Below are 27,980 nucleotides of genomic sequence, written 5' to 3'. Positions count from 1 at the left end.
TGGTTTGTTTGTCTGAGTCTTGACGTCACCCGCCCGCTTCGCTATTTCGTTCTCGCGTATAAATACGTCATGTTGCTTAGCATCTTCTGGGACGAAAACCGCGGGCTCAGTCACTTCTCGGAGAAGTGATGTCCCCCCGACTGGATTAGCACACAACGCGTGAGGAGAAGTTTGTTATAACACACACAGCCAGCGTAGCTTGGCGTTCTAGCCGTAAGCTCCCGACCCAAAGGGAAATCAAAAACCACCATCACACAAATTTACACAGACATTATAATTATTTTATTGTTATTATAACAATACGTACATACAAAAAATACACTCTTTTTTCCGAAGGGAAACGTGGTAGAAAATTCAAATAGGTTTTTTTAATTTTATTATTATTATTACTTTTTTTTCGTATTCTATCACGATTATGGCAAAAGAGGACATCAAAAGGAAAGATCGTCTAATGCGACAAGTATGGAACACCGTCTATGCGGGCGAACGGTTAACAGATGTCTTGTGATCGAAAAAGGCAGTAAGAAAGTCGTCCTTGATCCTCAGTGAAATCTCTACTGCAACGTTGACTGACTCTGTTTTAAATCTACTGTTAAACACGGAACAACAAGCTACAGAAATCATTTTCACAAGGAATTTTTCTTTTACAAAAAGCTGTTTTCAAATTATCTCCCGGAGAAAAATGTTTAACTTTTTTCCTTCGAGATATGATGCCTTACACATTTGTAAAACACTTTTAAATAAAAATTTTCAAAAGCCACATGACAAATAACTCACGAACGAACAAAACAGAAAACTGTTTAAAACTTACTCTTAATTATATTAATACTTTTAAACGTCTTCATCCTTTGCAAGGAATGAATCTGCTTCGCCGTTGTTTTACTGTCCTGCAGTAAAACAAGTACATTTCCGGCTTTTTATTTCATTGAGTGGAGCTTAAACTAGATTGAAACATTTTCCTTTCACCGACAAATTATTTTCTCAACTGTATTTCCACAAGAATAGTTCTCACTTTCACGATAAAATCTTTTAGGGAAAAATCTCAGAAACCTCATCAATAAATTTAAATATTAGTTCCAAGATATTTTGAGTACAAACGTCACGTTGTATGTGATACCACGTATAAAAATTGCCTGAAACATTTGAGTATATATTTTTACAAATTTTCGCCTGTTACCTCGCACAAGCGGGACAAATAATTTAATTTCTGCAGCAATGAAAATTGCTCGAAGCACTTACAAATTATAATTACTTTTAATTATTAAGGTAAATATTTTTTAGTGCCCAAGGCAAACCATCAAAATTAGCAAATTCCTCCCCGCTTCTCAATTTTCCGACAACGTTCGCGCGAATTCATACACCCGTTTATCAGCAGCGAATAATACAGTAAACACCCACATATAATAAAAGTGGATTAAGAACATTAAACTGAAAGTTGGCCAATAAAACACCATATATTTAAGTATCAATTCAGCCTGATAAATAAAACATGTTTTTATATAACAAGAAATAGGACGCCAGAATAAGAAGGATATAAAAGTGCTATGGTGTGCTGGACCATACAGTCCCTGACAGCAACGATGGGCCTGTGGGAATATAACACTTGACACCATTTTGCTAACAGTTACCTGTGTAATGTCAGAAACCCATAATCATATGCGGGTGTTTACTCATATCGTCTTCCCATGTAACAACTTTTAGCAACAAACACAAGAAATCACCACCGCTCCGATCAAAAGGTTAACAAAGCGCTAAAAATTGGATACGTTTATAGCTTAAAAATATAGAGTTGAAATATTTCGTCCTAGCATTTGCAGCTTGGCACGATTAGTTGAAACAATCCTGAATCAACCAATCACGCTGAAGTACGTGGCCTCGTGATTGGACGCGTTTCCACTCAGGTTGGGACACTTCACATCACACTACATACGGAACTGGCGGTGGTTTTCTGCCGTGCTGAGTTCTGTCGCTGTAAACCAGAATGAAAGAGGATTACTAAAAACAATGACAAACAATTCAAGTAGGAGGATAGTAAGAACCAGCATAGGATAAAAAGAAACAAAATTTAACTAGGAAGCAAAATTTGCAACCTTATGAGCAGAAAAATACAACAGACACTGCACTGCGCAATATGGTACAGAATGGCATGGAATAAAGATGTCTTGCGTGACAAGCCTAAAAACGGAGACAACCCGTTGCGTGACAAGTCTAAAAGTGATTAAGACCGCTGAATAATCTTACAACTAACCTTTTCTTTAGCTTGCTGCCTCAGTTGTTCCTATAAAGTAAAAATATATATTTATTTCTATTTCACAATGCTACTATTGAGTGCTGTCACCTTTTAATTTTTCAACACACTATTAAGGAGGGGGAGGGGGAGGGGTTTTCCTACCTGCTGCATTCGAGCCAACTGTTCCTGTAGTGATAAAACCACGTTGAAGTTGTCTTGAAGTTTATCGCATTGCTGAAAGAAACAAAACGACTTCAGTATTTATACACTGATGACTGGCATTTCCTGTAATACATTATTTCTTTTCCAAGTAGACACTTCTGAGTGAGCCAAAACAAAGAAAAAGATATGATTGTAAAGAATGGAAAGAGAAACGTTTGCTGCGACCTTTTGCAATGCCCTTTTTCCTCCTTATTCCCTCGCTGTGATTTCGCGCCTTTTTCCTTTGTTCCGCCGCTATTTCCATTTATTGACCCTTTGCATAAATGGCGCCCAATTTTGCATATCAATACTAGTACATCCTTAGCCTCGTGTGGGTGTTTTTAGACAAAGGTTTTTTTACGTGAACGTGAGGCTTAGGATGTATATGTATTGTTATTTAAATGCAGACGCCATTTATGCAAAGGGTCTATTCCGTGCCTTTTTCTTTGCTTTTCTTATGCCTTCTTTCTCTGAACTGCACTCTTTTTCTATGTTGACGCGCTCTTTTTCTTCGCAATGCGCTCTTCAATTTTCCTTTGTTTTCGCTCCCATTGCCATTTGCACATGGCTCTTTTCCTTTATTTCTCGCGCCCTTTCTAATTCTCCTTTATTTTTATCGGACACACGGAAGTCGAAAAGAAGAAGACCAACGGTCTATCAGTTGGCAGGCTATCAACATAATCCATTCAGTCCCAAAGGTCAAACTCGAAATTCTCGTTGCCAACTGCATTGCATTCATTCTTTGTTAGTTTTGTGAATTCAGTTGTACATTAAGAGATATCTCTTACATAAATCACGAACATTCCCTAAATGGTTACAAAATTCAATTCCCTCACCTTGGACAATTCCATTTTTAAATTAAGAACTTCTTGGGCTAACTTCTCCTCTCTATCCTGAAATCCAACAAAAAGAATTTTCTCAGGCGTTATTACACAAGGAAATGTGTCGAGATAAATTACGCGAGACAAATTTTAACTGTGATAGGAAAACACTGAGCAAGGTACCTCACTGGAGACTGGGTACTAACCTTGGCCTCCTTTTCTTGCTCGCCCCGGGCTTTCTCCGCCAGTTCCAGTTCCTCTCGGTGAAGTTGTTGTAACCGCCGCTCGTTCTAAACCATAAACAAAACCTACAGTTTAGATGCCGTGTATTTCCAAGCTTCAAATGTTCCTTTCTCTTCACCATACACTTTTCAGAGTAATAGTTAAAGAACCTGACGATCAAGACAATTTTCCCTTGGTGATAAATACCTTTGTAATTCATTTTTACTTTTTTTATAATCCATTTTTTTCACGCGGTCAGAACTGGGAAATATCTGGAAATATCTCCCAAGTGATATTCCCATGTTTGGTTTTCATCCCAACTTAATTGTTTATTAAAATTGAATTGAACTAAACGTTTTGAGCAGATCTGCAATACTTTTGAACGCCGACAGAATTTTTTTGACGTTTAAAATCAAGGGAAACAGGTATCCCAAAAGAGCTCAAATTATATACACGGACATTTGTCCTGCGATATTTTATGTTTATTGAAGATCACAGTCAAACTGTTCGCTTCTCGGAACAAATATTAAAGACACGAGGACAAATATTACTACATATTCCCACAAGTTGCAAACTATGTCTAATCTGAAAAAATTAGATGGTGGTAGTTGTAAGGCCTGTATAAAATAGTAACCCGGGTGGGGGGGGGGGGGGGAGTACTTTCTGTTGTTACCTCTTCCTTGTCAAGCTTAAGTCTTTCAATTTCTCCCTGCAGAGTTCGTTGTCTTTCAGCGGATTCGCGGCGTAACTCTTCTAATGCAGCCTGCTCGGATCAAAAGAGGAAAATAAATAAAAGATTTTACCAAACAAAACGTTGTAAAATTACAGCTAAACTCAAAACAGAGAAAAAAGTAAGAGAAGAGAAAAAGTAATTTGTGTGACGAAAACGAAGGGAATTTTCGCGCCAAAAACGCGGCCGTTTTACCACGCGCGTCACGTGTCGTACTCGTGGCAGTTTCAATAAATCATACTCAACATTTTAAGACCAATAAAAATTTAACGGTTTTTTTCGACAAATTCACCTTAAGAGGAATAAATAACATTAAATGTGAGATAAGAAGTCAATTGGGATAGCAACATTACATTGGCGAGTAGTTTCTGACATGTCTAAATTTGAGGAAATGGATTTGGCCTCTAGGCGGCTGGCGTATTAAAAGACATTAATCAAGAAAAATTTAGGAACTGTAAACACGCAATCGCCCGCAATTTGTGTCTGCTTGTGTTTTCTTCATCGGTAACATGGCACTCTAGTTTCGTCTGGTCCTGGATATTTTGTCTCGAATGTGTCGAACCAAACTACAAATCAGGGCTAGTAGACCAAACTCGCTTGATAAGTCACCGAAGTGTTCCAAAATTTCTTCATTACGCATCATGAACGTATACCGGGTGCGTGATCTCCGACGTACGTTCAGAAAGTCATTTATTTTTAGCCCGGAGTCGATAGCCAGAAGTAACAATAAATTACGAATTAAGTAGTCACAATTCTCTAAGAAAATGGCTCCTTCACTCATTAATTATACCCCCACCAACGATAAAGAAACGAAGAAGGCTTTTAATGTTATAAATATGTCTCGGATTTGAAAGACAAACTGATATTTAAAAGCATTTACATCGACAGACAAGAGTTGAATTATGAATTTATGGATACCGTACTTTGGCCCATCGGGTAGTGATGGAAATTGTAGAAATTTTTAATGAAACGAGGGTGCACACAAATTTCTGTTTCATGAAGAACTAAACTAACAATGCAACGTAAGCAACACCAAAAGAAAACATGAAGGTTTCTTTGCGGTTTTGTTTCTTTCACTGAGTAAATAATACGACATTTCAAATGCTCACAATCTCAAAGTCGACATCCCAAATTATATTAAAATCATTTAAACAACAGCGTTTTTGAAACATATTCATTTCAAAAGAAAAGAATATTAACTCATAGAAAAGACAAAAATACCTGTTCACGCCGAGTATGAGCCGAACGGGAGTCGCTTGCAGACATTTTCTTGTCGTCGGTCGACCGACCAGCCCTGTAAAACGAAACGAAACAGAATTAAAAATACTTAGCATAGCAATAATCTGAAGATGGAAGAGTGAAAAAATAGCCTAAATACAGAATTATGCTAACGTCAAAACACATTCAATTCTCCATTAAGAATGATTTTTTTGACATCTACCCATTAAAGAAAAGTAATCTATCGTAGCTTTTTTCCCTTTGCTGAATAAATTCAAATTGATCCTTTTGAGTTTCAACATCGTACGCTATCATTTATAAATAATCATATCTTTTCGGATGAATAAATTGAAATGATATTGTATCGTGTCTGTGTTTAGCTTTCTTTTTCGCGATGAATATATTCACATCGATATCTTATACAATTGCATCGTCTCATGTTTTGATTCATTAATGAACGTAACCAGACATGGTTGAATACAAATTAAACTCGCTCGTTGCTTCGTGACAGAGGTATACACAGCTTTGCAAACACCATCAATACATAATTGCGGAAATGCAAACGCTTTGGAAAAGCAAGTGTGCGGTTTTTTCAAATATCGTACAAAAATAAATGCTGGAAATAGTTTTCGAAAATACTCTTCATTTAATAGAAGAACTTGAGACGAATGACTTGAACGCAAGTCAATTTTTAAGCCAAAACAATAATACAGGCAATTTTAAATTTTCCAAACCTTGCATTCCTTATTGAATAAAACAAGTATCCTTATTCTAAGCAGAATTTTAACAAATAACTAATACAACAGTTACATAACTTTTAGTATTTCGTTTTCTTTCATTTCATTAAACCAAGATTTTCAAACAAAATAAGAATATTCCTATTTTAATCTGTAACTCCAAATAAAGAATACAGTCAAAATAATCCTATTTATGGAAACTTTTAAGAAGCAACAAAAAGGCTATACCCATAAACCGATTAACCTCTGACGTCTTAACAGAAAACAGCAATTTATTTTTGTTAATATAGCTAATTACCTTAAAAGCTCACGGGAAAAGTTAAGACCACAGCAGGTGTAATGCAAATTACACTGAATTTTGGTTGGAAAGTTGGGAGGGGATAATCAAGTTAAGGTCGTCACAGAATTCTTCAACTTTTCCAAAACCTGGCACATATTTTATCTCTTTTAAACCTCCACCAAAAGAATTTTTTTAATCTTATGTTCTACTGTACGATGGTCCGTCAGCGCTCAAGAGTTAATATATGTAGATATATGTCAATATGTAGTGTTTTAGCGAAAAAAGTTCAAGTTGATGTTAAAAGTCAGTAATGTTCACTTACCCTCCTTTCCGCGAAGGACCCTGACTGTGCCGCGCCCTACCCACGGGTTTTCTGCAAAAAACAAATAAACATTTTTTCACATTTGAATAAGCAAGTTTAAAGGTGAATTTTCCAGTCTTTGCTTGATCAACAACCTCCCGTTCCTTCAAACATTCTGGGGGAACGGATCGAAGATAAGCCGACATAACTAGAGTTCGAATCAGTTAGGAGATTTATAATGAAAAAAGTGTCCAATGCAAATTAGTCCTGGAATACCGTATTTTCTCAAATAAACGCCCCCGGCGTTTATTTCAAACTTGACTTCGTGAACCCGGCGTTTATTTGAAGCCGGCGTTTAATCGGGGCCCGGCGTTTATTAACGGACAGCAATTTTCTGCCAATTTTTTCAGATTGATTTATTGTTACCGCGCTGCGAGACCAAGCGGCATTTTGTCAAGGCGGGACAATTTTTCTCTTCGTTCTGCCCCGAAAAAGTGTCCCTGGGTATCCAAAGGTGATTATTTCCCAAAGGTGCACTATTACGGATTAGATAGTTTATGTTGCAATCGAGATTTGTGACAAACAGAATATATTTACTTGTTAGCTTGACCTCAAATAAACGCCGGGACCTCGAACAAACGCCCCCGGCGTTTATTTAAAAACTTGCAATTTTGACCCGGCGTTTATACGAGGCCGGCGTTTAATCGGGGTCCGGCGTTTAATCGAGAAAATACGGTAGTTTGTTTTCTTTAATTCTGGATAAGAGGGAACTGTATATGATTAGTAAAGGAAGGAAACCGGCGTCTCGGCTCTGAAGGTATAGAGAGTAAGCAAAGGGAGTTTTGAGCATGCCTCGTGATTGGTTTAGGGAAACTCACACATTTTGCTCCACCAATCAAGCGCTACGCACCTTTCCCGCGCTTTTCTTCAAACGCGCTTACCATAGTCTGGCTCCTACCTCTGATTGGTTAGTTACACTGTTTACCGTCACACTGATTGGCTCAATCTCCACTCACCTGTATTCTACATAACGATCCACGGATTTGCTCAGGTTGGCCGGCCGCTCACCGACTCTTGGGGAGCGAGGGGCTTGGGGTGATGTGCTTCTAAAACAAGAACAATGAGCGTTATAAAAAAGAACGGAGTTTATAGATAGTGAAGTTACTCTGCCGTCATTTTATCCTGTTTCCGCCTGCTAGATTGAATTAAAGCGTGAGCGACGAAATCCGGCAAATTGAAATACAAAGCTGGACCGAGCAAAGCGCTTTCCTCTTTTCAAAAAAATATTACTTTGTAACGTATAATTTCAGGTTTTTTTCCACCTATTCCCCACAATCTACAAGTCTGAAATAGGAAATATTCACTCCAAGTACTATCGCTTGCAGTGTTTTATGACATGTAAGAAGGATAAGACTTGAAATACAAAGAGTATAAACATCACTACAAAACTATCTACAAATAACAATTGTGTATTTACAAAGAAGGGTGCGTTGCACTTTTCTTTCATACGAACGTTTATATTTCAACATTCAAGGAAATCATAAGTTTACTCACCCAGTACTCTTCTTTGGAGTCCGGACCCTAAAACAGAAATGAAAATAAATAAACAAACAACACTAAAAATTAACACCCTGCATCACCTATTTATTTGAATAGCCTTGATAAAATTGTTGCTGTACCAACAAAACATTTTTTCCAAACAACATTTTACCCTCTTGTCATAAGATTCATAACAGCAACAGCTTTTGCTTAATCTGACGTTGACGCTGTTGACACTTTTACGTCGTTACGAAAAAGGTACATTTTTTTGTTTTAGTCAATGAATGCTCGCGTACGAAACTAGCCAGTTTTCGATTACAAAGAACGGACGTAGCATCTACATCACTTTGTAAAATACAAGGCGCTTTTTTACTGACGTCCAAACGGAAAAATATTTAACTCGAAGCGTCAGCGGTGTTTTGGAAATGCCCATGCGCCAGGGCTCCATGTGCTTCCGTCAGTGGAGCGTTCGTCAGTGGAACGTTGTTTGCCCAGAGTTTTAGCGTTTAGTCTGTTCAAACCCTTCCCTCCCTCCCTTTCCACTGTTTAATCAGTGTGACGGGTGCCTGTCCTCCTCCTTCCTGCGTAGGGGCTCATGGCTGATTTGCCAGGATTTGCCAGCCATGGGAGCAGTCTCCATCTAGGAGCTGGCTGTCACTAGTGGAAGCTCCTGGATGTCTCAGGCACCCAATTTGGCGATGTATTTGTTATCATGCGCTCCTTTCTCTACCTTACGTGCTTTGCAATCTCGCTCGATCGGCAATTCTTGAGGTACAAGAGGGATTTCCTAGCTCTAATTCTTACTCTAAAGATGCCTTTCGTGAGCCATTTGCTGTACTTCCTGACCCTTCACTAGAACTATTGAATTTTTCCACTGGGGTTAGCTCCACACCAGAATCTGAGGTCGTCCTCGTTTTCTCATCAATAATCATTCCATCTGAAGCTGAGCGCTTGTGTTTTAAAGTCGAAGGGCTGCTGGCTGGCCGCGGAAACACTTTGGACAAATTCAACGATCCTTTAGAATCTGCGGTACTCGATCCGGTTGATTTAGTGCCAGCATCCTGCAGAATGAGACAGTGATTAGAAAGTGAATTCTCCGCTCGTAACATCCATACAAAATCAACTACGTTGGGCATGAGAATAGAGAAGTTGATCACGAAACGACTCCCAACTAGTACTGTGAAAAGGTATGCACACCAGAAAGGAGAATTTGTAAATTGATATTGGTGCCTAACAGTTGCTTTTCGCCAAAACCACAGACACTTACGCGTCAGGAAATGTGATTTTGATTGTGTGGGTAGAGGAAGGGTAGGCGAGGGAGATGAAGAGAGGGGAGGGGCGGAAGCGAGCGAGAACTTACACCAGACATGCAGTTCTCGGTTAACGCCTAAAGACAAAAAAAAGTTATAAATAAGAAGTACAAAAAATTTTCAAAATATACCTTGTCCTTGATATTGTCCAGTTCTGGCTCAGATTTAACCGACACAGAACTCGATTGCACACTTAAAGGCACACCACTATCCACAGTTGTATTGATAGCAACGCCACCAACAATCCTGGTCTCTGAATGGGCTTTCCGACTTTGCTTGAATCGCTCCACCTTTGCTGCGAGCTTTGCTGCGGCACTCTTGGAGTTCCTATCACTGTCTGATGCATTTTCTGCTGTTGACGCGACCGTCAGTTTGGATTTCTCTCTCTCTAGACCTGTTGTTATAAAAAGAAAGGTTTTCTAAGCCGCTACATCTTTGGAGCCTCTGCTACATTTATACGCCCCTTTACTCTACACCTCTACTTGATCCGTAACTGTGTACCGATATAACTCCCAATTGTGTACCTCTATTTCGCAGCCCTTTAAGGAGATAGCCAGACAGTTTGGAAGTGAAAAAAAATCGATGGCCTACAAGAAATATTAAATTGAGCTCTATATGAGATGCGCAAACGCTGCATTTCAGTTAATTTTTATTTATACAAATACCAATACTTTTACGCGAGACATGCCATTTCATCGGGGTGGTGAAGAGAGTTAAGAGTCAAGGGTGAAAAGCTTGCCGTATAACAGTCCTTCACCCTCATATTCTTGGTGCGCCAATCACTTCACCTTAGATTACAAAAAGCTTCAAAGAGTGCCTTGCCACCTTACCAGTGTCTGTTTCTTCAGTTTCACTGTCCGCTTCTTCGCTGCCACTATCATCTTCTGAATCGTCTTGTTCTTGACCTCCAGGTACGATTCCTTCCTTAAGTTCATTCTTAAGCCACGTAGGAGCCTAAAGGGAAAACACACACTGACCTTAGAAATGTAAAACTTAAAGAAGTGGATAAACCTTTACCTGGTGAATGACTTTTATCCGAATTGTACTACCGAACTCGAAGGTTTAATAAATTTTAACCACCGGATTCAGTCTCTATATCGTTACACTCATCCAGCTCTTAAGTGGAACGCGGTGGCCTAATTGTTAGTGCGCCAGACTCCTTCTCGAGCGGCTCGAGGTCATTGTGTTGTGTCCTTGGTCAAGACACTTTTCTCTCACAGTGCCTTTCTTCACCCAGGTACTAATCTGCGATAGACTAGCAACCCAACTGGGGTGGGGGGCTCCAATAATTCCAGTTCATGCTATGGTGGTCCTGTGGCCTTGGCTCTATTAGCCAGAAGAGTGGAGGAGAGCGTGGACGAAAGATTTCGTTTACTCTCATAGCCTATCACCAGTGCTCGATAAAACGTGCTGACAGTACGCAATAGGTGATATCATCAGCCTGTCAAGCAAGTAAAGTCTCTCATTGACTCTGATAAAAATATACGCAGCCTCGATTTCATTAAGAGCGCACGGGAGTTAATGAGAACGCATCAAAGTTGGCGGGCAATTGCGAGCAAGAGGTTCAAGTCTCGCCAGCTGCCATCGCTTCTCGTTCTTTTGTGTTTTAGTCTAAAACCCTGCAGGCTGCCATTCTTACCTCTCCTAGCGTGGTGTCTAATTCTGAAGAGCTTGATCCCATTGAGGAATCCAGGCCAGCAGGTCCTCGGCTGTTACCAAAGGAACTGTAAATACACAACATGCAGAATATGTACAGTAAATAACAACAACAAGAAACAGTAATTCAACCAGCGAAACTCATACACATATCAGGCTTATATCTTATGCGACAGGGCAAGAGAAAATTAGAAAGGGGAATAGATGGTGTTCAAAATGAAAAATCAAAGGAAAGGAAAATGACTGCTAACGAAATAACTGTAATAGAAAGAACTAACGTCGGCTGTGACCTATCACACTAAATTGTTTACTCGACTAAAATGTAGCTCAGTGAACTGTCGTTTCTTTGCTAGGAAATTCTCCTGTCAAGCTTTTCGCGACAGAACTATAAATCAACGAAAAGGTCAATTTAAATAGCAACACTAAAATTAAGTACTAAAATTGGCGAAAAGGTCTTTTCATACACGAAATGCACCTAGTACATCAAGATGGAGATATAATGTAAGTTGTTGTTGAAGAAAGAAGGGAGCCATAATAATTTTTAGGTGTTTTTCCAGTCCACAAGGACAAAACTTGAAAAAATCAGCCTGACTTTTTCAAGTTTCTAAGTTCCTGATGGCATCACAATAATATCACTTGTTTATCACTTCAGTAAAATTGGACCACTATTCGTAGTTTCTTTAGGCTTAGTGCGGGAAGCACTGGGCGGGTTTCAAGGTGGCTCAGAAATTTAATCTTTTACTCCTTCCCGCGTGAAATGTATGCATTTTTAGTACTATACACGTGCAAAAACGTGACACCACCTACCCGTCAGAAAGCGTAGTCTGTTTAGACAACCTTCTTTCACTGGCTTTTTTCTGTGAACGTTTTTTCGACCTCCGTCTTACAGGAAGCGGTGCAGTAGTTTCTATCTGTACAAACACATTGACGCCAAAACCATCAACATCGAGCAGATAAACGGGAAATTCGTGCTCTTGATCGGCTCCATACATAGTGTAAGTATCCCAGTGAAACAGGCGTGTAGGCGAAGGCATTGTTTCAATGTCACTGATTCGCAGAAACCCTGCAGCGAACGTTTGATCGCTCATCTGTCCTCTGCGCGAGCTGTTTCTGATGTAGTTTACGGACGGGTCCTCTCTTGACGCACAGTCACTTCGTTCGGCGTCCGAAAACACACTGAAATACAGGGAAAAGGGAAAATTGCTAATGGCGCAATAGTGTGGTGCAGTCTCGCAAGAATTGCGTTTTTACGTTGTTTTTGCATAACTCTGCAGTTGACCAAAAAAACTCATAGAACGCACTCTGCCTATCGTACCTGAGCAAGGATTCCCTTTTCGAGACCATTCACGGATAAAATCATCTTCTGATCATCGTGAACAACGTTACATGACCGCATTTGTTGGCGTAATGTCCACGGACAGTACCTTCCAGAACGTTTAAGGAAATTCATTTCTCGTAATAGCACAACATTCCAATAATCGAAGAGAAGATCCTCGCAGTTATGAACACAACTTAAGCAGATTCGAAAAGAAAGCCTGAAAAAATCAGGCTTGCCGGGACTCGAACCCTGACCTCTGCGATACCGGTGCAGCGTTCTAACGAACTGAGCTAACAAGCCAACTGGGAGCTGGTCGTTAAATTGGTTCGTAATATACCCGGGAAAGATGAAGATGAAACTGCGAGGATCTTCTCTTCATTTATTTTTAATCCGCAGTTCAAATATATGATTTCATATATTCATAATTTCATTCCAATAATCGTTCTGTAGAAAGCCACCAAACCAATCGATACAGAGAAATGAAATCTTTGCGTGAAAACTCTGTTTAGTGATCTACCCTTTTTTTACACTTACCCATCCATATACTTGGGTATCAAACTAGTACTGCTGCCCATGAGGTCCGGCTGTGCCATGCCCTCCTGTACCCCATCCTTCCTCTTCTTGTAGGACTGCGGCATCGAGAATCCCTCCTGCATTCCTTCTTTTCTGCCGCGTTCGAGTCTTGTTGAGCTCGAGCATTCTAACACGCCTTCTCTGCGTTTCTTGGCGTCTTTTGGAAGAGATGTCTGGCTACCGGAGTTATGATCGCTTTTACTCCTGAAAATAAGGAAATTAATCTGTTAGCCATTCAAATCCAAGCTCCAGAGATTTGGCGCATTTTTAGTGGTCTGAACTGTTCAGAATATCTGAAGGAAGATATAAAGTTTAATTTGCGAAGAGAAATCAAACCACCGCTATAAATATCGATTTTTTGAAGACCGTCGGAAACAACTTGAACAGTTTAGCCTCAATTTTTCAAGTCGTAATAATCCATTTCCATCCTAGTCATCCGCAGCCAAAAACGCTTGTTAACAGTTTCAGTGGTTTAATATAGCAATTTTTAGGTTTCCCGGCTACGACACATATATATTTTTTGGCTGTTCAACAATCTGTTAAAACCCGTGACAAATCCCCTTTAACTGAATGACCATTTCGGCAACTCTCAGTTTTTAATCGCCAAAACAAACTAGCTAGTTCAGCGTTCTTACCCAGGAGACAAGTCCAAACTGTCAGCGCTGCCGATACTCATGCTTCCGCTTGGATTTCTCTTGTGTTTTCGGTTACTTCCTTCAGTATCCGTCTTGTCTCCACTCTCACTATGTGTGCGCTTGTTTTCTGAGGGCCTCGTTCCCCAGAAATACAGGTCATTATCATTTGTTCCAGCCACAGTGAAGCCATTGCCGCAGAAAATCATCTGCAGAAAGAAACAAGGACTCAGTCAGTCCGGAAAATCGGAGAGCTCTACGATGAACTTTTAAAAAAAACTCTGAGAAAAAAGAAAAGAACGAACGAACGTGGGTGCGAGCGAATGAGTGAACGAACGTATGCACGAGCGAGCTAGCGAACGAACGAACGATCGAACGAACGCACGCACGCACGCACGCACGCACGCACGAACGAACAAACAACGAACGAACGAACGAAAAAACGAACGCGCAAATGAAGAAACGAGCGAAACGAAAAGAAACGAACCATCGAGGCTGCCTCAAAAAATCACTCCCGGCTTACAACGCCTAAAGTGGCACATGGGTCAGATAAGGGTCGTGAACGTGACCTGAATATGAGACCACTTATCTCACATCTTACCGTAGTAGTCTTGTCCTCTAACGCCTTGACAATGGCAGGCACGTCACGTGGTTTACAGTTGTTGCATGCCAGCTGACCATACTGATTGTCGCCGAATGTGTACACCAGGCCTGGTTCCACAAGCGCCGCACTGTGAGCTGGTCCCAGGGACACGTCCAACACACGGTGCCTGGAAAAAACCTTGACGGCTGTTGGTACATTCTTACCATCTACCTGGACCTATACAGAACAGAAAATAAAGGTGTGAACAAAGTAGGACAGACAATAAATAAAACACAACTACCCGGGCCAGGGGGGGGGGGGGGGCTACTCAAAAAAAAAATCTGTACAGGGAGGCTCTGCCCCGAGTCCAACCCCTCATCCTTTTATATATCATTTTGACAGAAAAGGCACGCCTTTCATATATACCTTTTAATGAAAAAAAGTTACCCCTTTCATATTCCTTAAAGCTGATTTCCAGTCCGTACTGCGCAGACTCGGGGTTTGTTTTCGTTTTTGTTTTGAATTCGTTGAAAAGGTTACAATTCGGTGACAGCATACATGAAGTTTTTAGTCCGCCATTACAGTTCGTTTCGTTCAAGAATTTCCGATGAGCTGAAACGTCGGTTTGAAATAGCGTCAATGTTTCTCTACTCTTTATTATTTGTTCTGCAAGGATATCTGGTGTTAATTATGAAGAAAAAGGTAAGTTTGTCGTGGAATTTTTAGTTTTGCTTGTAAACATTCCTTCGTGTGGGCTCACATAAACATTGCAGCCGAGATTGCGCAGTACGGACTGGAATTCATCTTTAAAGACATGGCATAAACCTAAAACAGGAAGTCTTGTTATCATTTTTATGTAGAGTTTAATAAATTACAATGATACAGCCGTAATGTGCGTATTTAAATTACAGATTCTTTTAAATACCTAAATGACTGATATCCCTATATTTTCATATATTCCTTAAATTTGTGAAATACCCTTTTACATACCTGAAACATGAAAAAGGGACCCCTTTCGGGTGGAGCCTCCTCCTATAGGCCACTATAAGGAGTACCCCCCCCCTGGGACAACAACCTTGGATGCAGGTACTGTGTGGCAACAGAAGTTTCTTCCAGTTGTATATCTCTCCCCCCCCCCCCCCCCCCCCCCCTGCTCTACTCTTCCCCCACCCTTACAATCTTTACAGAAGGTTGCATGCAGAGGTAGGCAGTTCAATTACTTTGTAATGTGAGTAGTTTGCATCTTGCTGTAAATGCTCTATAAAGTTTAAAAGCCCCTCATGAAAGGGAGAAAAAAACTCAATTACTATTTAATAATTCTGTAATATCTGTGAGATCAGCACTGTACCTTATTTAACAGGTTTTTCATCTGCATAAGAAATCCCTGGCGGTTATTCAGTCCTAGCTTGTTGTTTGCATTACTGTTGAAGAAAACAAAAAAAAACCATTTAATAGACAACCATAACAGATTCATAAAAAAGGTATATACAAGTATAGAACATTGTCTGTTCCAGAGTACCGACAGTTGACAGAAACTTACACTGAAAGGGTGTACCAACCTGCCACAAGCAAGAAGTGCTCCTGTATCGGTGAGGAACATTGTGCCATCAGAACCACACCGGACTTTTTTTATGGACACTGTGTCATCTATGGCTGTCACTTCTGTGGGGAGACACCTATTAAACAGAAAGAAGAAAAGATGCATACATGTACTGGCAAGTACAATGCTGCTACTTACAATACTTTCAATATTGGTTTGGGCTGACATTATCAAGACAGTGAGCAAAATTCAATTCTCCCCTGCATTTTGAGTTTGGCCTGAAGTTCCGAGATAATATAATTTACAAATCTAAGAGAAAACTCTTGTAAGGATAAACACAGCATTTTACAAGTAACAAAAGAACCCAACAGTGATAAGGTTTCTTTTTCTGGGATCCCATTGATGCCCTTAATTTTTCCATACTCCTTTGCAATTATCACCTGATACATAGGTCTGCAATGTATGCGAAGAGCTACAGCTACATATTCCTCTGCACACATGGGTCATCTGCATGCAAATTGCGTGCCTATAATTGGAGGACCATTTCTGCGCACTTCACACAAGGCATTTCACTTACTGATTGTCTTCATCCCCTAATCCTAGTCTGCCATCATCTCCACAGCCCCATGAGAACACAACACCATCACTGGTCACAACAGCCACATGAGCATTGCCGCAGCTGACAGATGTCACGTCAAAACTTAACAGGGTTTCAATCAACTTTGGCTTTGATGAATTGGACCAGTCACCATGCCCTAGACAACCTTGTTCACCCAGGCCACAAGTCATCACAATGCCATTGTCAGTGACAAACACGGTGAATTTGCCTCCACAGCACACTCTGTGAAAGAAAACAAAGTATGTTCATAAGTTGGATTCCAAGTGCTTTAAGGACGCTAGTCAGCCACCCCTTTGTTTTTGTTTACATACAAGAGTTTCAGCATTATATTTTAGGCGAAGCATGTCGAAAAGAAAGAAATCACCATGAAACTGTTAAAGGTATTAATTAAACAGCTTACAACAATGTAATAAGATTTTGCTTTACCATACAATAAATTATTTTCATAATTTTTATGGCATCAAAAATGGCAGGGGCTGACTAGAGTTCTTTAACTGGTAGACTCCTCCCAATTGTGCTAGTAAAACAGTATATGCTCCTAGCATAAGGCTGTCACATTCTCTGGCCAACACTCTCTGTTCTGTGCCACTGTTTTCGCCACATCCCAACTCTTCCACCCCACATACTTGTCATGAAACCGCACAATGCATTCCTCTGTCTATTTTGTTATCTTGTTTTTTCCCCATTCATGTTCCCCTCCAACAAAACAACATCAGCATGACATTTCCGTCACAAACCAAATTCTCAAAGCAAAGTAACATAGTCTTACTTCAAAATAGATTTAGCCTTGAGTGCTTCAACTTGTGTTGGTTTGTCTCGTCTGTTGGTGTCACCATGACCCAGCTGACCACAGCAGTTGTTACCCCATGTGTATACAGCATGTTCCACTGTTACCATGGCAACATGGTCGCTACCAACAGCAACCTTTAAAAAGAAGTGTGTAAATATCTGTTAACTGGGCAATATCAAAAATCAGTCCACAAAATGCCTTCAAATTTATTGAATAGAAGGAAACTGAGTATTTCTTCTTACAATAAAATTAACGTAGAAAGAATTTTTAAATTCCCAGAATTAAAAAAAATAAGCATTAAATATAATCTCAATTCATGTATATCCTGACCTCTCTTAGCTGTCCCTTTGCAGGAATCTCAATAGGGCACATGTTGGTGTATAATAAGTCTAAGTAATACAGAAGTGTTCTGAAACAAGATGGCAAAATCACAATATTAAACAAGAGGTGCCGTATAGTGTAACACTTGTAAATGCAAATGTTGTAAATGCACTTGTAAGTGCAAAAAAATGACAATCACAAAATAATCCTGAAGATAGCCCGAAGACACTTGAAAACTGCTTATGTACCAATAGTTGCCCAAGAAAATCCCAAGATTCTGAGCAGCAAATTTAGAGATACAACAAAAACTGGAACAACAGATTGAAAACTAGAACAGAACAATTTTATTACTTGTACCTTCTTTTTGTTTTGCGGCTTTGATCAATGGAGCTTCCAAGTTCATCCTCACTGGTGTCTTCAAACCTTTTCATGAGCTGAAGGATGAAAATAAGAGGAAGTCACTCTAGTATTACAGTTGAATCCCGATAACTGGAACCTTCAAGGAAAATGTAAACTAATTTTAAGGTTCACTTTATCAGGAGTTTTGAGTTATCAAGGGTAAAATTAGTAAGCAAATGACCTGGAGGGGAATCAAGAAAGGTTTGAATTAGCAGAAAGTTTGAGCAATTGAGGGTTCGAGTTAAAGACATTCAATTGTACTTGTGCATACATGTATAGCAACACTAGTACTAGTTAACATATACTGGTATGCTGCTTCTGTCATACTGTCTAATGGGACCAAAACTTCTAAAAAAAAAACTGAGATTAAGAAACACTTGGTCATTAGTAAGGCAAGTTGTGTTGTAAGTGCTACTGACAGTACCTTTGGAATTCTCTCATTCAACAACTCTTCTACATCTGGTCTCGTGTCTGGGTCTTTTTGAAGAATATCTGCCACCTGAAGAAAAGATAAATTTAACATAAATATGAATGCTGATGCAATGAGTGCTCTTTGTTATATTAAATAAACCAGCAACAGAACAGCTTTAGAATTGGAAAAGGTCTGAAATAAGAGATAAATTATTTCAGCAATGTCTCATCTGTTATTTCATAGTAGATATACATATTTAAAAAAAACTCACCAAAGATCTAAATTCTGGACTATAATTTCCTCTTATTGGGGCAAATTGACCCTGCAATTAAAAGAACACATGTACACCAGATCGATTCCTCACCATAATGATAGGCTTCACAGCTTCTACAAGGGTGCCTTGCTCAAAGACAAATAATTAAAAAAATGATAAACATTCATGGGATCACTGATTAAAGTTTAAAATAATTATCCTTCAAGCCTAAGGTTCTTTTTGCATCCTGAAATAATATTACAAATCACGAATTAAAATACATTTCACAGTGCTCCCTCGCAGGAAATTCTCATCCAATAATTGGATAAAAAAGGTATTTCAACAATGGGATAAAACAAAAACATTATTTTTTAGCTGTGTTCTCCTCCCAAACCCCTGCCGAAGGACAAGAAAGGGTAATATCACTCTACCACTTTCAACAGGAAATGTCATTGTTAATCAACTTCTGGGGCACTGGTTCTGATGTTGACTGTGATATGATTATAAGCCCTTACTTTATATTACCTTCATGATTTTGTTCACCAATGCCGGGAGGTTGGAGCCTTCAAAAGTTTTCTGTCTACTGGCCATTTCATATAATATGCAGCCAAGAGCCCAGATGTCACTCTTGTGGTTATATTCTTTACCTTCACACTAAAAAAATTATTGTTTGGAAAAGTAAATCAGTATCTAGATTGTTGTTTATTATTAATGTAATGTAAATAACTTTCTGTTGGACCCTCACTTTCCTGGAAGCCAAGGTTGACTGCGGGGGTAATGGTAATATGAGACTATGGTGAGAGGGGGGTACTCTGGGTAAAATGGTATGCAGAGATAATTGTTTGGGAGTCACTTCAAGTTTATTTAAGGATTTTCCACTAATTAAAAAAACATACGGAAGAAGAACATCAAAATCAACTTAAGTTATAAAAATAGGAAATTAATTGATGTAACAGGCCAGGCAGAACCTCCTGTAAAAGGTTTCACTTAGTGACTAAAACGTTCCTTGGCAAGTTTCTAATGTCCCACTGAGAAGAAAAGAATTTAGTATTTGAAACACCACCAACAAACACTTCCCATATGCAGACACCTCCTTTTACAGTAAGTGTACTCTAAGTCATTGTCTTTTTACTTCATACAAAAACTACATTGTTTTTTAATCTCCCATAGCAGAATAGCCCTCCTCTAACGGACACTTTTTTCTGGTCCAAAGGGCATCCACCAGTGGGAGATATGACAGCACTGAACATAGTTTGACAACACAGCAGACAAAGTAGCTTAGTTAAATGTACCATTTCTGGTGAAATATAGTACGGTGTTCCCAGCACGGTGTTTGCCTTGGAGCCTTCAAGCTGTTTACTGATACCAAAGTCACCAAGCTTGACCACACCTTCCTTAGTTAGAAAAATGTTTGCTGTCTTCAAATCCCTGAAAGAATCAAGTTACAACAACTGTCGATTTCAATCATGAGCACTGGACAGCACAGAAACTCTAAACTGTTCCATGTTAATTTTAAAAAAAATGGCGCCAACTTTGTGACATCATTTTACAGCCAAAAAACTCAAAATTTGAAAAAAAACAAAAAACATACAATTTTTACCATAATGATGAGTTGATTTAGTGCCCTCCTTCCAATAAGCGCCCCCATTCTTATATTAAGCGCCCCTTTTCTAATAAGCGCCCCTATTGTGGATAATTGCCCCTACTTAAGTCATCGACGTCGACTAGATAAACTTATGAACATTCACTGTACCGTACATGTATGTATGTTTACTGCTAAAAAAAATGAACAATTCTTTAAAAGTAACTGAACTTTCAACAATTTGTTACTGTTACAGTTTATGTAATTGTTAGTTATATTTTAATTTAAAAAAAAAAATTTTAAAAATTATTAAAATTTTGTGCTGAACATTTTGTTCTTTCTCAAAAAAAAAAAAAAAAAAAAAAAAAAAAAAAATTAAATAAGCGCCCTGTCCCGAATAAGCGCCCTGTCTCGAATAAGTGCCCTCCCTTGAGGTGCCAAAAGTAAATGAGCGCCCCGGGTGCTAAATCGAATCATTACGGTCAGTATTAGAAACGAAAAAGATGAATGAAGGTGAGCATTTTTGGGTCACTTTGTGCCCACTGTATGGGAGGCGCAGTGGCCTAATGGTTAGCGCGCCGGACTCCGGAGCGAGCGTTCCGGGTTCGAGCCCTGGCCGGGGTCACTGTGTTGTGTTCTTGGGCAAAACACTTTACTCTCATAGTGCCTCTCTCCACCCAGGTGTATAAATGGGTACCGGCGAAATAATGCTGGGGGGTTCCCTGCGATGGACTAGCATCCCATCCAGGGGGGAGTAGAAATACTCCCAGCTGCTTAATGCTAAGGAAACCGGGATAAGCTCCGGCAGTATGCGCCACTTGGCTCGAAGCTGACCTTTTTTTTTTTTTTTTTTTTTGTGCCCACTGTGAATTCTTTTTACCATGATCAGGTCATTCATTCTTCTAACTTGAATTATTATTAACTAACTTAAGGAAGAGAGATGTTAATTAGAACACAATTTGTACCAACTGCTAGAAATAAAGAGGTTTAAAGCAGAAAATATTTTTCAAAATCAGCACACCTGTGCAAGATGTTGTTCACATGAATATACTTCAAGGCAGAAAGCATCTGTTGGAAGATTATTAAGATCTCTCTTTCTTCCATGTCTTTCTCTAGTCTTGTCAAGTACTGAGCAAGGGTCCTGAAATCATAATTATAATAATAACTACAATGAGCTACTCACATATTACAAGACACTTTACTTTCTCAGTGCCTCTCTCCACCCAGGTGTTTAAATGGGCAAGGCAAATCAGCTGTTTGAAAATTTCGCCATGTCAATGCGAGCCTTGTTATCGTTTTTTGCATGGCTACTTATTAATTCCAGGGTTATTCTGTAACACTCACCCTCCATCAGCATACTCCATTTCAATCATCAGTGTGCCGTCAACTTCAAAACTGTCATAGTAGCTGACAATGTTAGGATGTAGACTAAGCTTAGACAGCACTTTAGCCTGTGAAGGAAAGATACGCTGTTACATTATATGCCAACATCTTATTGACTGATGAGATTAAAGAATTTTCATTTAATGAATGCAAATTTTGTAGAACACTTGTCTGATCTTTTCACAAGCACACCAGATGTTTGCAGGTTTTTGGAATAAGTGAGTGGTAAAAGACATCACCTTGCAACTTTTTTCTGACATAATGTGCGTGAAGCTTGCAGCATGGACAATTTCAAGGAAGACTATATGCAGGTTAGTGTAAGTCAATTTACCAGTGAGACAGGCAAGAAAAGAAAGGAAAACTCTAAGACTGCATTCAGTCCTCTGGAGGTATATCAGGACATAAAATGAGCAGTGTTGTACTGTGTGATGTACTGTCTGCATGTGTTGTTTTGACCCTTCCCTTACTTGGTGCTTTCCACCTGCCATTAAATGTACTTTTTACCAACATTCACAAGTCTACCAGCTGCACAACTGCATTTCCTGCAGGCTATTACAAATGAGAGGTTCATTGTTTTTTATTGCAAATGTTTATTACCAGTAAATTTTGTTTTAAAAACACTAGAAGATGTGGTTGTTGTTCATGAACGTTTCTTCATTTGTTTTACAATGGAATCACTTTGAGGTGTAGACCACGATATTTCGTCTGCAATACTACTACAGTCTTCATCGAGCGACGAGGTCGATTGTTTGTATGCCATTATTTGTTAGCATGTTGGTTTCTGCTATTGGTGCATTTCAATCCTCATTTATTTATTACATTAAAGGTGTATCCGAGGTTTTGCTGCTGTAGGAAGAAAAGTAAGGAAGAAAAGAAAAGAAGATAAGTTTATTGATCGTGACCTTCACCAAAGCACACATACATGTAGGGTCTAAGGGGCTATCCAAATTCTTAAAGACTTGATCCCAATAATATCAATAGAAATAGTGAAATTTAAATTCTTGAAGCTTGGACACCTACGATAAAAAAGCTCAACAGCCAATTGACAACAAAGCGGACCTACAAGGGAACAAACATCTAACTGTCTTAATAATTATTAGGATCGAAATGCACTTGTCTAATTAACAGCGAACCAACATGCTACAAATAGTGACATATGCAAACAATCTACCTCATCACCTGATGACGACTAGCAGTATTGCAGTCTTTTTCGTCATGATCTACACCTCAAAGCCATTCTATCGTGAGACAAACGAATCCAACGTTCATCTTTCCCAAACACAAAAACAGTTGTATAATATTAGTATTGTGACTAACTTAAAACTAAACACCCTAACAAACCTCGTTCATGGCCATCTGCCTTTCTGTTGCTGTCAGATCATGAAGAGAAATCTCCTTTAGGATGACAAGTGAATCATCATCTTTCTTTCTGTATAGTACTGCTGCTCCATACGCCCCTAAAACATTTCACAGACTGTGTCAGTGGCAGCTTTAAAAAATTTCTTTTCATAATTAAAACAACTCAACACAAGCTAATTCAATGCTAAAGGCATCCAATCACATAGTAAAATTTTCCAAATTTCTTTTTTAGATACATGTTGCTAAATTTAATTTAAGATAAAATCGAGCCAATACCAGTCAGCGGCGATCATGTGACCATGAGCTGTGACATGACTTAAAGGGTTTTGCAGAGCTTAGGTGTATTGTATTTCAGCTGTGTGAGGTCAAGTGGTTGTTTCAAGCTCTGAAACATGCTTTTGTGCTGCAGTTTGCTTTCTCACCCTCCTTCCCTCCCTCATTGGTGGATTTGGAAGTATAGGGATCGGTAAGTATCTCCACTGATCTCTTCACTGCTCAGTGTGAGAGGGCCTGGTAATGGTTGCCACTCTCAATGTTGCCATGGATACCTTTGCACCCTGCTTGAGGCTCGCCACCCACTTTCGTTATCAGAGGCACCTTCACCAAGCTCATCTATCAGCGATGAGTTTTAGACGGTCAAACCAATTATTTGGGACCTTTTTGTTGCCTTGCCATTTTTTAATGAAGAAAGAAACTTGTCTTACCTTTTCCTACTGTTCTTATCTTTTCAAAGTTGTTAATATCTTGCTGCTGAACACCTGACCAACCTCGCATCTTTTCTTGCTTGAAGTAAAGCTCCCCCGGATGTAAACTGCAACATTAATCAAATATTTTGTACACTGAGTCACATGCGAAAAAGTAAAATAAAACATATTTAAGTTAAAAGGTCTAGAGGGGTATAGGTTTCTGTTTAGAGAATATGGCTTGCAGGTGACAGTGCAGGTCTGAACACTGTACATGTAAAGGTCAGCACACACTAGGGGACTAGTCACAGGGACTTGCTTCGGGGACCAGTCCCCTAATGTGTACTCGTATTTTGCATCGAGATTCCAGTCGCAGGGACCACATTTTTGGTCCCTGCGACTAGTCCCACAAATTAAGCTGGTTTTATTTCTGGGACTAGTCGCAGGGACCAATTGTCCCACAAATCGGTCAACTTTTTTCTAGTACACATTAAGGGATAAGTCCCTGCGACTATACCCCGCGACAAGTCCCCTAGTTTGTGCCTAGCTTAATGGAATTACCATAAACAAATAAAATTATAACAATTTATGTTATTTCATGGTGTGTAAAGTCCAAATACAATGGTTGTCCATGACATCACTATAAGATCAAAACTCATGAATGGATAATTCAGGGTAAATTCACAGGATATTTTGTGTCATGAAAAATACATGGAAAAACCTACGAAAACCCTGTGAAAATTTGCCATATTCATGACTCATGAAATGTTTTGAAATATGGTGCTCAAAAGCCATGAAATACTCATGAAAACGGCATAATTTTATGGGCTATTAATGGTAGTGTAACTGTGGAGACAAAAAGAAACCGGCTGGGTTGGCGTTCGTGGGGGGCTGCTGTCGCATCGGCGGTGGAACGGGATGGATGGCGCAGTTTTCTGGCCGGCCTCAAGAGTCCTCATGGGCCCGATGAGGATAAGTAGTAAGTGTAAGTAATGGTAGTGTAAACCCATGAATTCAAGGGAAAAATTTTTTTCATCGTGTTCAGTTTTATGAGATTTAATGGCCCATGATTTCTTTACAAATATGTAAAATTTTCATTGACCATGAGATACCTCCTTCCATCAACTTGTCAGGACTATGAGCACTATTCAGGGTGAATAGTGTAGTTACCCAGTTACATGTTGTACACAATCCTTATCTTTAAGAAAGTTCTTAGGCATCACATGCATACTAGATGTATCCCATAACAAAAATTACAGATACCGGTAAGTCAATGTTGGATTCTCAGATAACCTAGTTGTTCAAGAAGCAAAAATGCTCGCAGCTCTCTCTTCCTTCTTACTCAATCTTTTTAAAAACCTTTTCCCCAAAAATTGAGCTTCTAATAAAAACTTGGGGTTTAGTTTTTCTATACTAGGGTAAAGTGTATCTGTGAGCGTTTACAGTTTGTAATAACTTTATTCTGTATGCTCCCTTATTACCTTAACTCCTCATCACCTTGACTCCTTATATCTGTTGCCATGATCTCTTTTGTCATGCCAACTGCCACCTATTTATGGACAATAGTTGACGTTAGTTTGATTCACAATAAATTAAACCTTTAACTTACAGTTTAACAGACTAAGATATACATGACGGCATTACATGCGACCTGTTATTTAATATGCAATAATAGTTATCATTGCAATGTTGATGAGAACAATATAATTTTGTCCATAATGAAGGCTTTACAAGGCTATCTATTTACAAGGCTTAAAAAAATTGTTAAAACTTTAGAAAGGAAAAAACAAAGTTTCAACTAACACTTTGATGCCCCTGATGATGACTTAAGTCTTAGTTGAAACTGTTTTTTTTTCCTTTTTTAAAGTTTTTAAATTTTTTTAAGCCTTGTAAATAGGTGCTATTACTAACTTGATTTATTACAAAAGTGCCCATCCTTTGTTAACAGAAACCTCACAGCCTTTATTGTTAACTGTTGCTAGAGTACATTATTAAAAATAGCTAGTGAGCTGTTATCAACTTAGTAACATACTTGCGTTAAGCCTTCCAAAATCTCCACAATTTCCAGTACATCGTTGCTTTGAGTGAGAGGGCAAGCAAGAAAGTCCAGTCGTGCACCCGGTGAATCTGCATCAAGGCAAGTCTTGACAAGTTCAGTGAAGAAATTCTGTAACTCATCAAGATCCTTGACAGCATGAAGAGAAATCACCTAGAGGAAAGCATTTTTTTTTGAAAAGTCGTAGAAACTACAGATGAAACCTTCTTACCTGTCTTCAAATTTAGCTCCATAATTCATTTAAGGGTCTATTTACAGGGAGGTACCCCAACCCTCCTAGATGGGGTAACCTGCCTGTCCAAACAATCTCTTATTTTATCTTGATCACATTTACATGATAGGTGGGGTAACCCGTTCAGTTCAGTAACTGAGGGGTCAAGGTCACCCCGGGATGGCGGGGTGCGTAAGATTGCAAGTAAACGCTCACCTACCCGGGGTCCCCCATCTCCATGTTAACAGCACCTTAGCAAGGAATTTATACTTAGACAAATTATCTTTCAAGATGGATAATTCGTCGCTGATGGATAATTTTTTTCTTGTATAAATTCAGCCATTGTTGGAAGACAAGTTGAAAGAAAATGTTGACCGTATTACTGGGCCTTTACTCAGACTGGGTTTTTCCAACAAATTAAAAAAGCCTCCTAGATGACAGTGCAAATTACAATTGCAAACTTCACGTTTATATGCATGTTATTAATTTTTTAATAAATTTTTCTTGTGTCCACAGATTCTTGTCATGTTTTGTGACAGTAAAGTTTAATATACGCGGCTTGGCTGAATTATTTGTTCAATAGATTAACACAATTCCCCAAACAAAACAAAAAAACGTCTTATCAAAATTACATACATGCGAATATTGATTTAGCGTTTAGCACAATAGCAATCACTATATAAAGGAAAGTACTTCACAAACTTTTTCAAAAGAAAATTTCGACTTCATGCTATTTTAAATTGACTGACGTCCAGGTCATTTCGTCATATATATTCACACTGTTTTGTGATATATAAGTTCATTTATTTTCTTGTCACCCTGCATGCATAACAGGGACAAGAGTTCAGCTGTCGTTCGAAAATAATTTGAGCTTTTCAACTTTAAAATTATAGCTTTCATAAATGCTTCCGGTGTCCAATACAAATTTAAAAATAAATTCCATTTCAGAATATAAAGTGCTTGAAATAAGATTTCGCACTACTGAAAAAAAATAATTTTGTATTTTACTGCCGATGTGAGCTTATGTCTTAAGTAGTTTAAAAGAGGTTTAAAAAGTTAGAATTTAGTTTAATTTTAATATAACCAATAAATGTTTTGTATATTATGTAAAGCATACCTGATCGTCGTTTGCACATATAACCATATTGCTCCCTTGTCCGTGTGCTAAAAACGCAATGCTTTCGGCTTTTCGTCCCGCTAGAGTTTGTTGCGCTTGGAGCAGAAGCGATTCCAGAGTTGAGTTGTCGTATTTGTAAGGCACAAACAGAACTGACGATCGAGCGGCCGAGTTTAGAACGGCAGTATGCCGAACTTTCGAACTCAAGAACACAACCCGCCATGCTGGTGGTGAAACAGCGCTGTTCGAGCGACTATGGCCTGTATTTTCCTGCCTTTCGGATAGCGCAGTTTCCGAGTCATTCTGACCTTCATTTTCATTTTGTGCATCCTTTGAACTTGAAGCCATTCCTTGCCTCACATCATCGAGACTTCAGGAAGAGTAACTCCGTGTTCCACGATGTTTAAATGGATTTTCTCCAAAAGTTTGGTCGTGGGATCATGGTTAGATCTTCGATTCTAGCCACCGCCGCTCTGTCTAAAGACGTTGCCAATTTTGTCTGACCAGTTGATGAATCTAAAGAGCTTTCCACCGTAGAAAAGCGTTTCGTTTTGAAAAGATAATTATCCTATTTTCAGGCCATCATCGAAAGCATAAGTTCTAAAATTCCACTTCAGGTCTTTCGAGCTATAAACAAGATGGCCGGAAAGAGCCAAGCCGAAAGTACAGCCAGACGATCAATACAGCGTTGACCACGACTTAGCTAACGACCGAGTTATAAACTTCTCAATGGATAAAAACAGTCAACAGTTTAACGGCGGTTGATAAGCCACCTTGCAATATTTTGTTGTCTTGTATGTGTGATCACTACCATCAAAACAATCAATTTTCGCTCCAAGACTACAAGATTCAATCTACGGGATAATTCGCTTCTCATCGCTTCTCATCGGAAATGATCGTGCGA

General features: G+C 39.1%; 1 protein-coding gene across 3 annotated transcripts; it reads right to left on the bottom strand.

Moving 5' to 3' along the window:
• Positions 1 to 259: 259 nt before the first annotated feature.
• LOC144644593 (uncharacterized) lies at positions 260 to 27,955 on the bottom strand. 3 transcript variants are annotated; one of them, XR_013569150.1, is made up of 36 exons: positions 27,077 to 27,953; positions 25,725 to 25,901; positions 25,174 to 25,241; positions 23,714 to 23,820; positions 22,992 to 23,107; positions 21,612 to 21,718; positions 21,289 to 21,408; positions 19,978 to 20,113; positions 19,211 to 19,339; positions 18,704 to 18,754; positions 18,445 to 18,519; positions 17,979 to 18,055; positions 17,631 to 17,709; positions 17,280 to 17,434; positions 16,469 to 16,732; positions 15,911 to 16,027; positions 15,700 to 15,772; positions 14,370 to 14,588; positions 13,772 to 13,977; positions 13,098 to 13,340; positions 12,053 to 12,421; positions 11,229 to 11,313; positions 10,420 to 10,543; positions 9,721 to 9,983; positions 9,084 to 9,340; positions 8,295 to 8,321; positions 7,757 to 7,846; positions 6,762 to 6,812; positions 5,426 to 5,498; positions 4,148 to 4,237; positions 3,459 to 3,542; positions 3,268 to 3,324; positions 2,393 to 2,464; positions 2,249 to 2,278; positions 1,517 to 1,969; positions 260 to 1,475 (listed from the first exon to the last, which is right to left on the bottom strand). XR_013569150.1 is itself a non-coding variant. In XM_078504113.1 (35 exons), exons 1-35 carry the CDS (start codon positions 27,422 to 27,424, stop codon positions 1,913 to 1,915), a joined length of 4,593 nt encoding a protein of 1,530 aa, XP_078360239.1. In that variant the 5' UTR covers positions 27,425 to 27,955; the 3' UTR covers positions 260 to 1,912. The 3 variants fall into 3 exon arrangements, 2 of the variants coding, with proteins under 2 accessions (XP_078360239.1, XP_078360238.1); XM_078504113.1 differs by having other exon boundaries at positions 260 to 1,969; positions 7,757 to 7,843; positions 27,077 to 27,955; XM_078504112.1 differs by having other exon boundaries at positions 260 to 1,969.
• Positions 27,956 to 27,980: the final 25 nt, after the last annotated feature.

The sequence above is a fragment of the Oculina patagonica genome, chromosome 2, assembly GCF_052425735.1.
Source record: "Oculina patagonica isolate OP01 chromosome 2, crgOcupat, whole genome shotgun sequence".
Classification (NCBI taxonomy): Eukaryota; Metazoa; Cnidaria; class Anthozoa; order Scleractinia; family Oculinidae; genus Oculina; species Oculina patagonica.
The sequence above is the reverse complement of the archived record's forward strand: the minus strand, read 5'-3'. Positions and strand labels throughout refer to the sequence as shown.

Excerpts from the sequence above, each read along its gene's own strand:
- LOC144644593 (XM_078504112.1), bottom strand. The coding sequence starts at position 27,424 with ATGGCTTCAAGTTCAAAGGATGCACAAAATGAAAATGAAGGTCAGAAT. Across the intron at positions 6,813-7,756 it reads GATCGTTATGTAGAATACAG|AAAACCCGTGGGTAGGGCGC; the intron begins GTGAGTGGAGAT and ends TGTTTTTTGCAG. Across the intron at positions 2,279-2,392 it reads AGTTGGCTCGAATGCAGCAG|GAACAACTGAGGCAGCAAGC; the intron begins GTAGGAAAACCC and ends TTTACTTTATAG.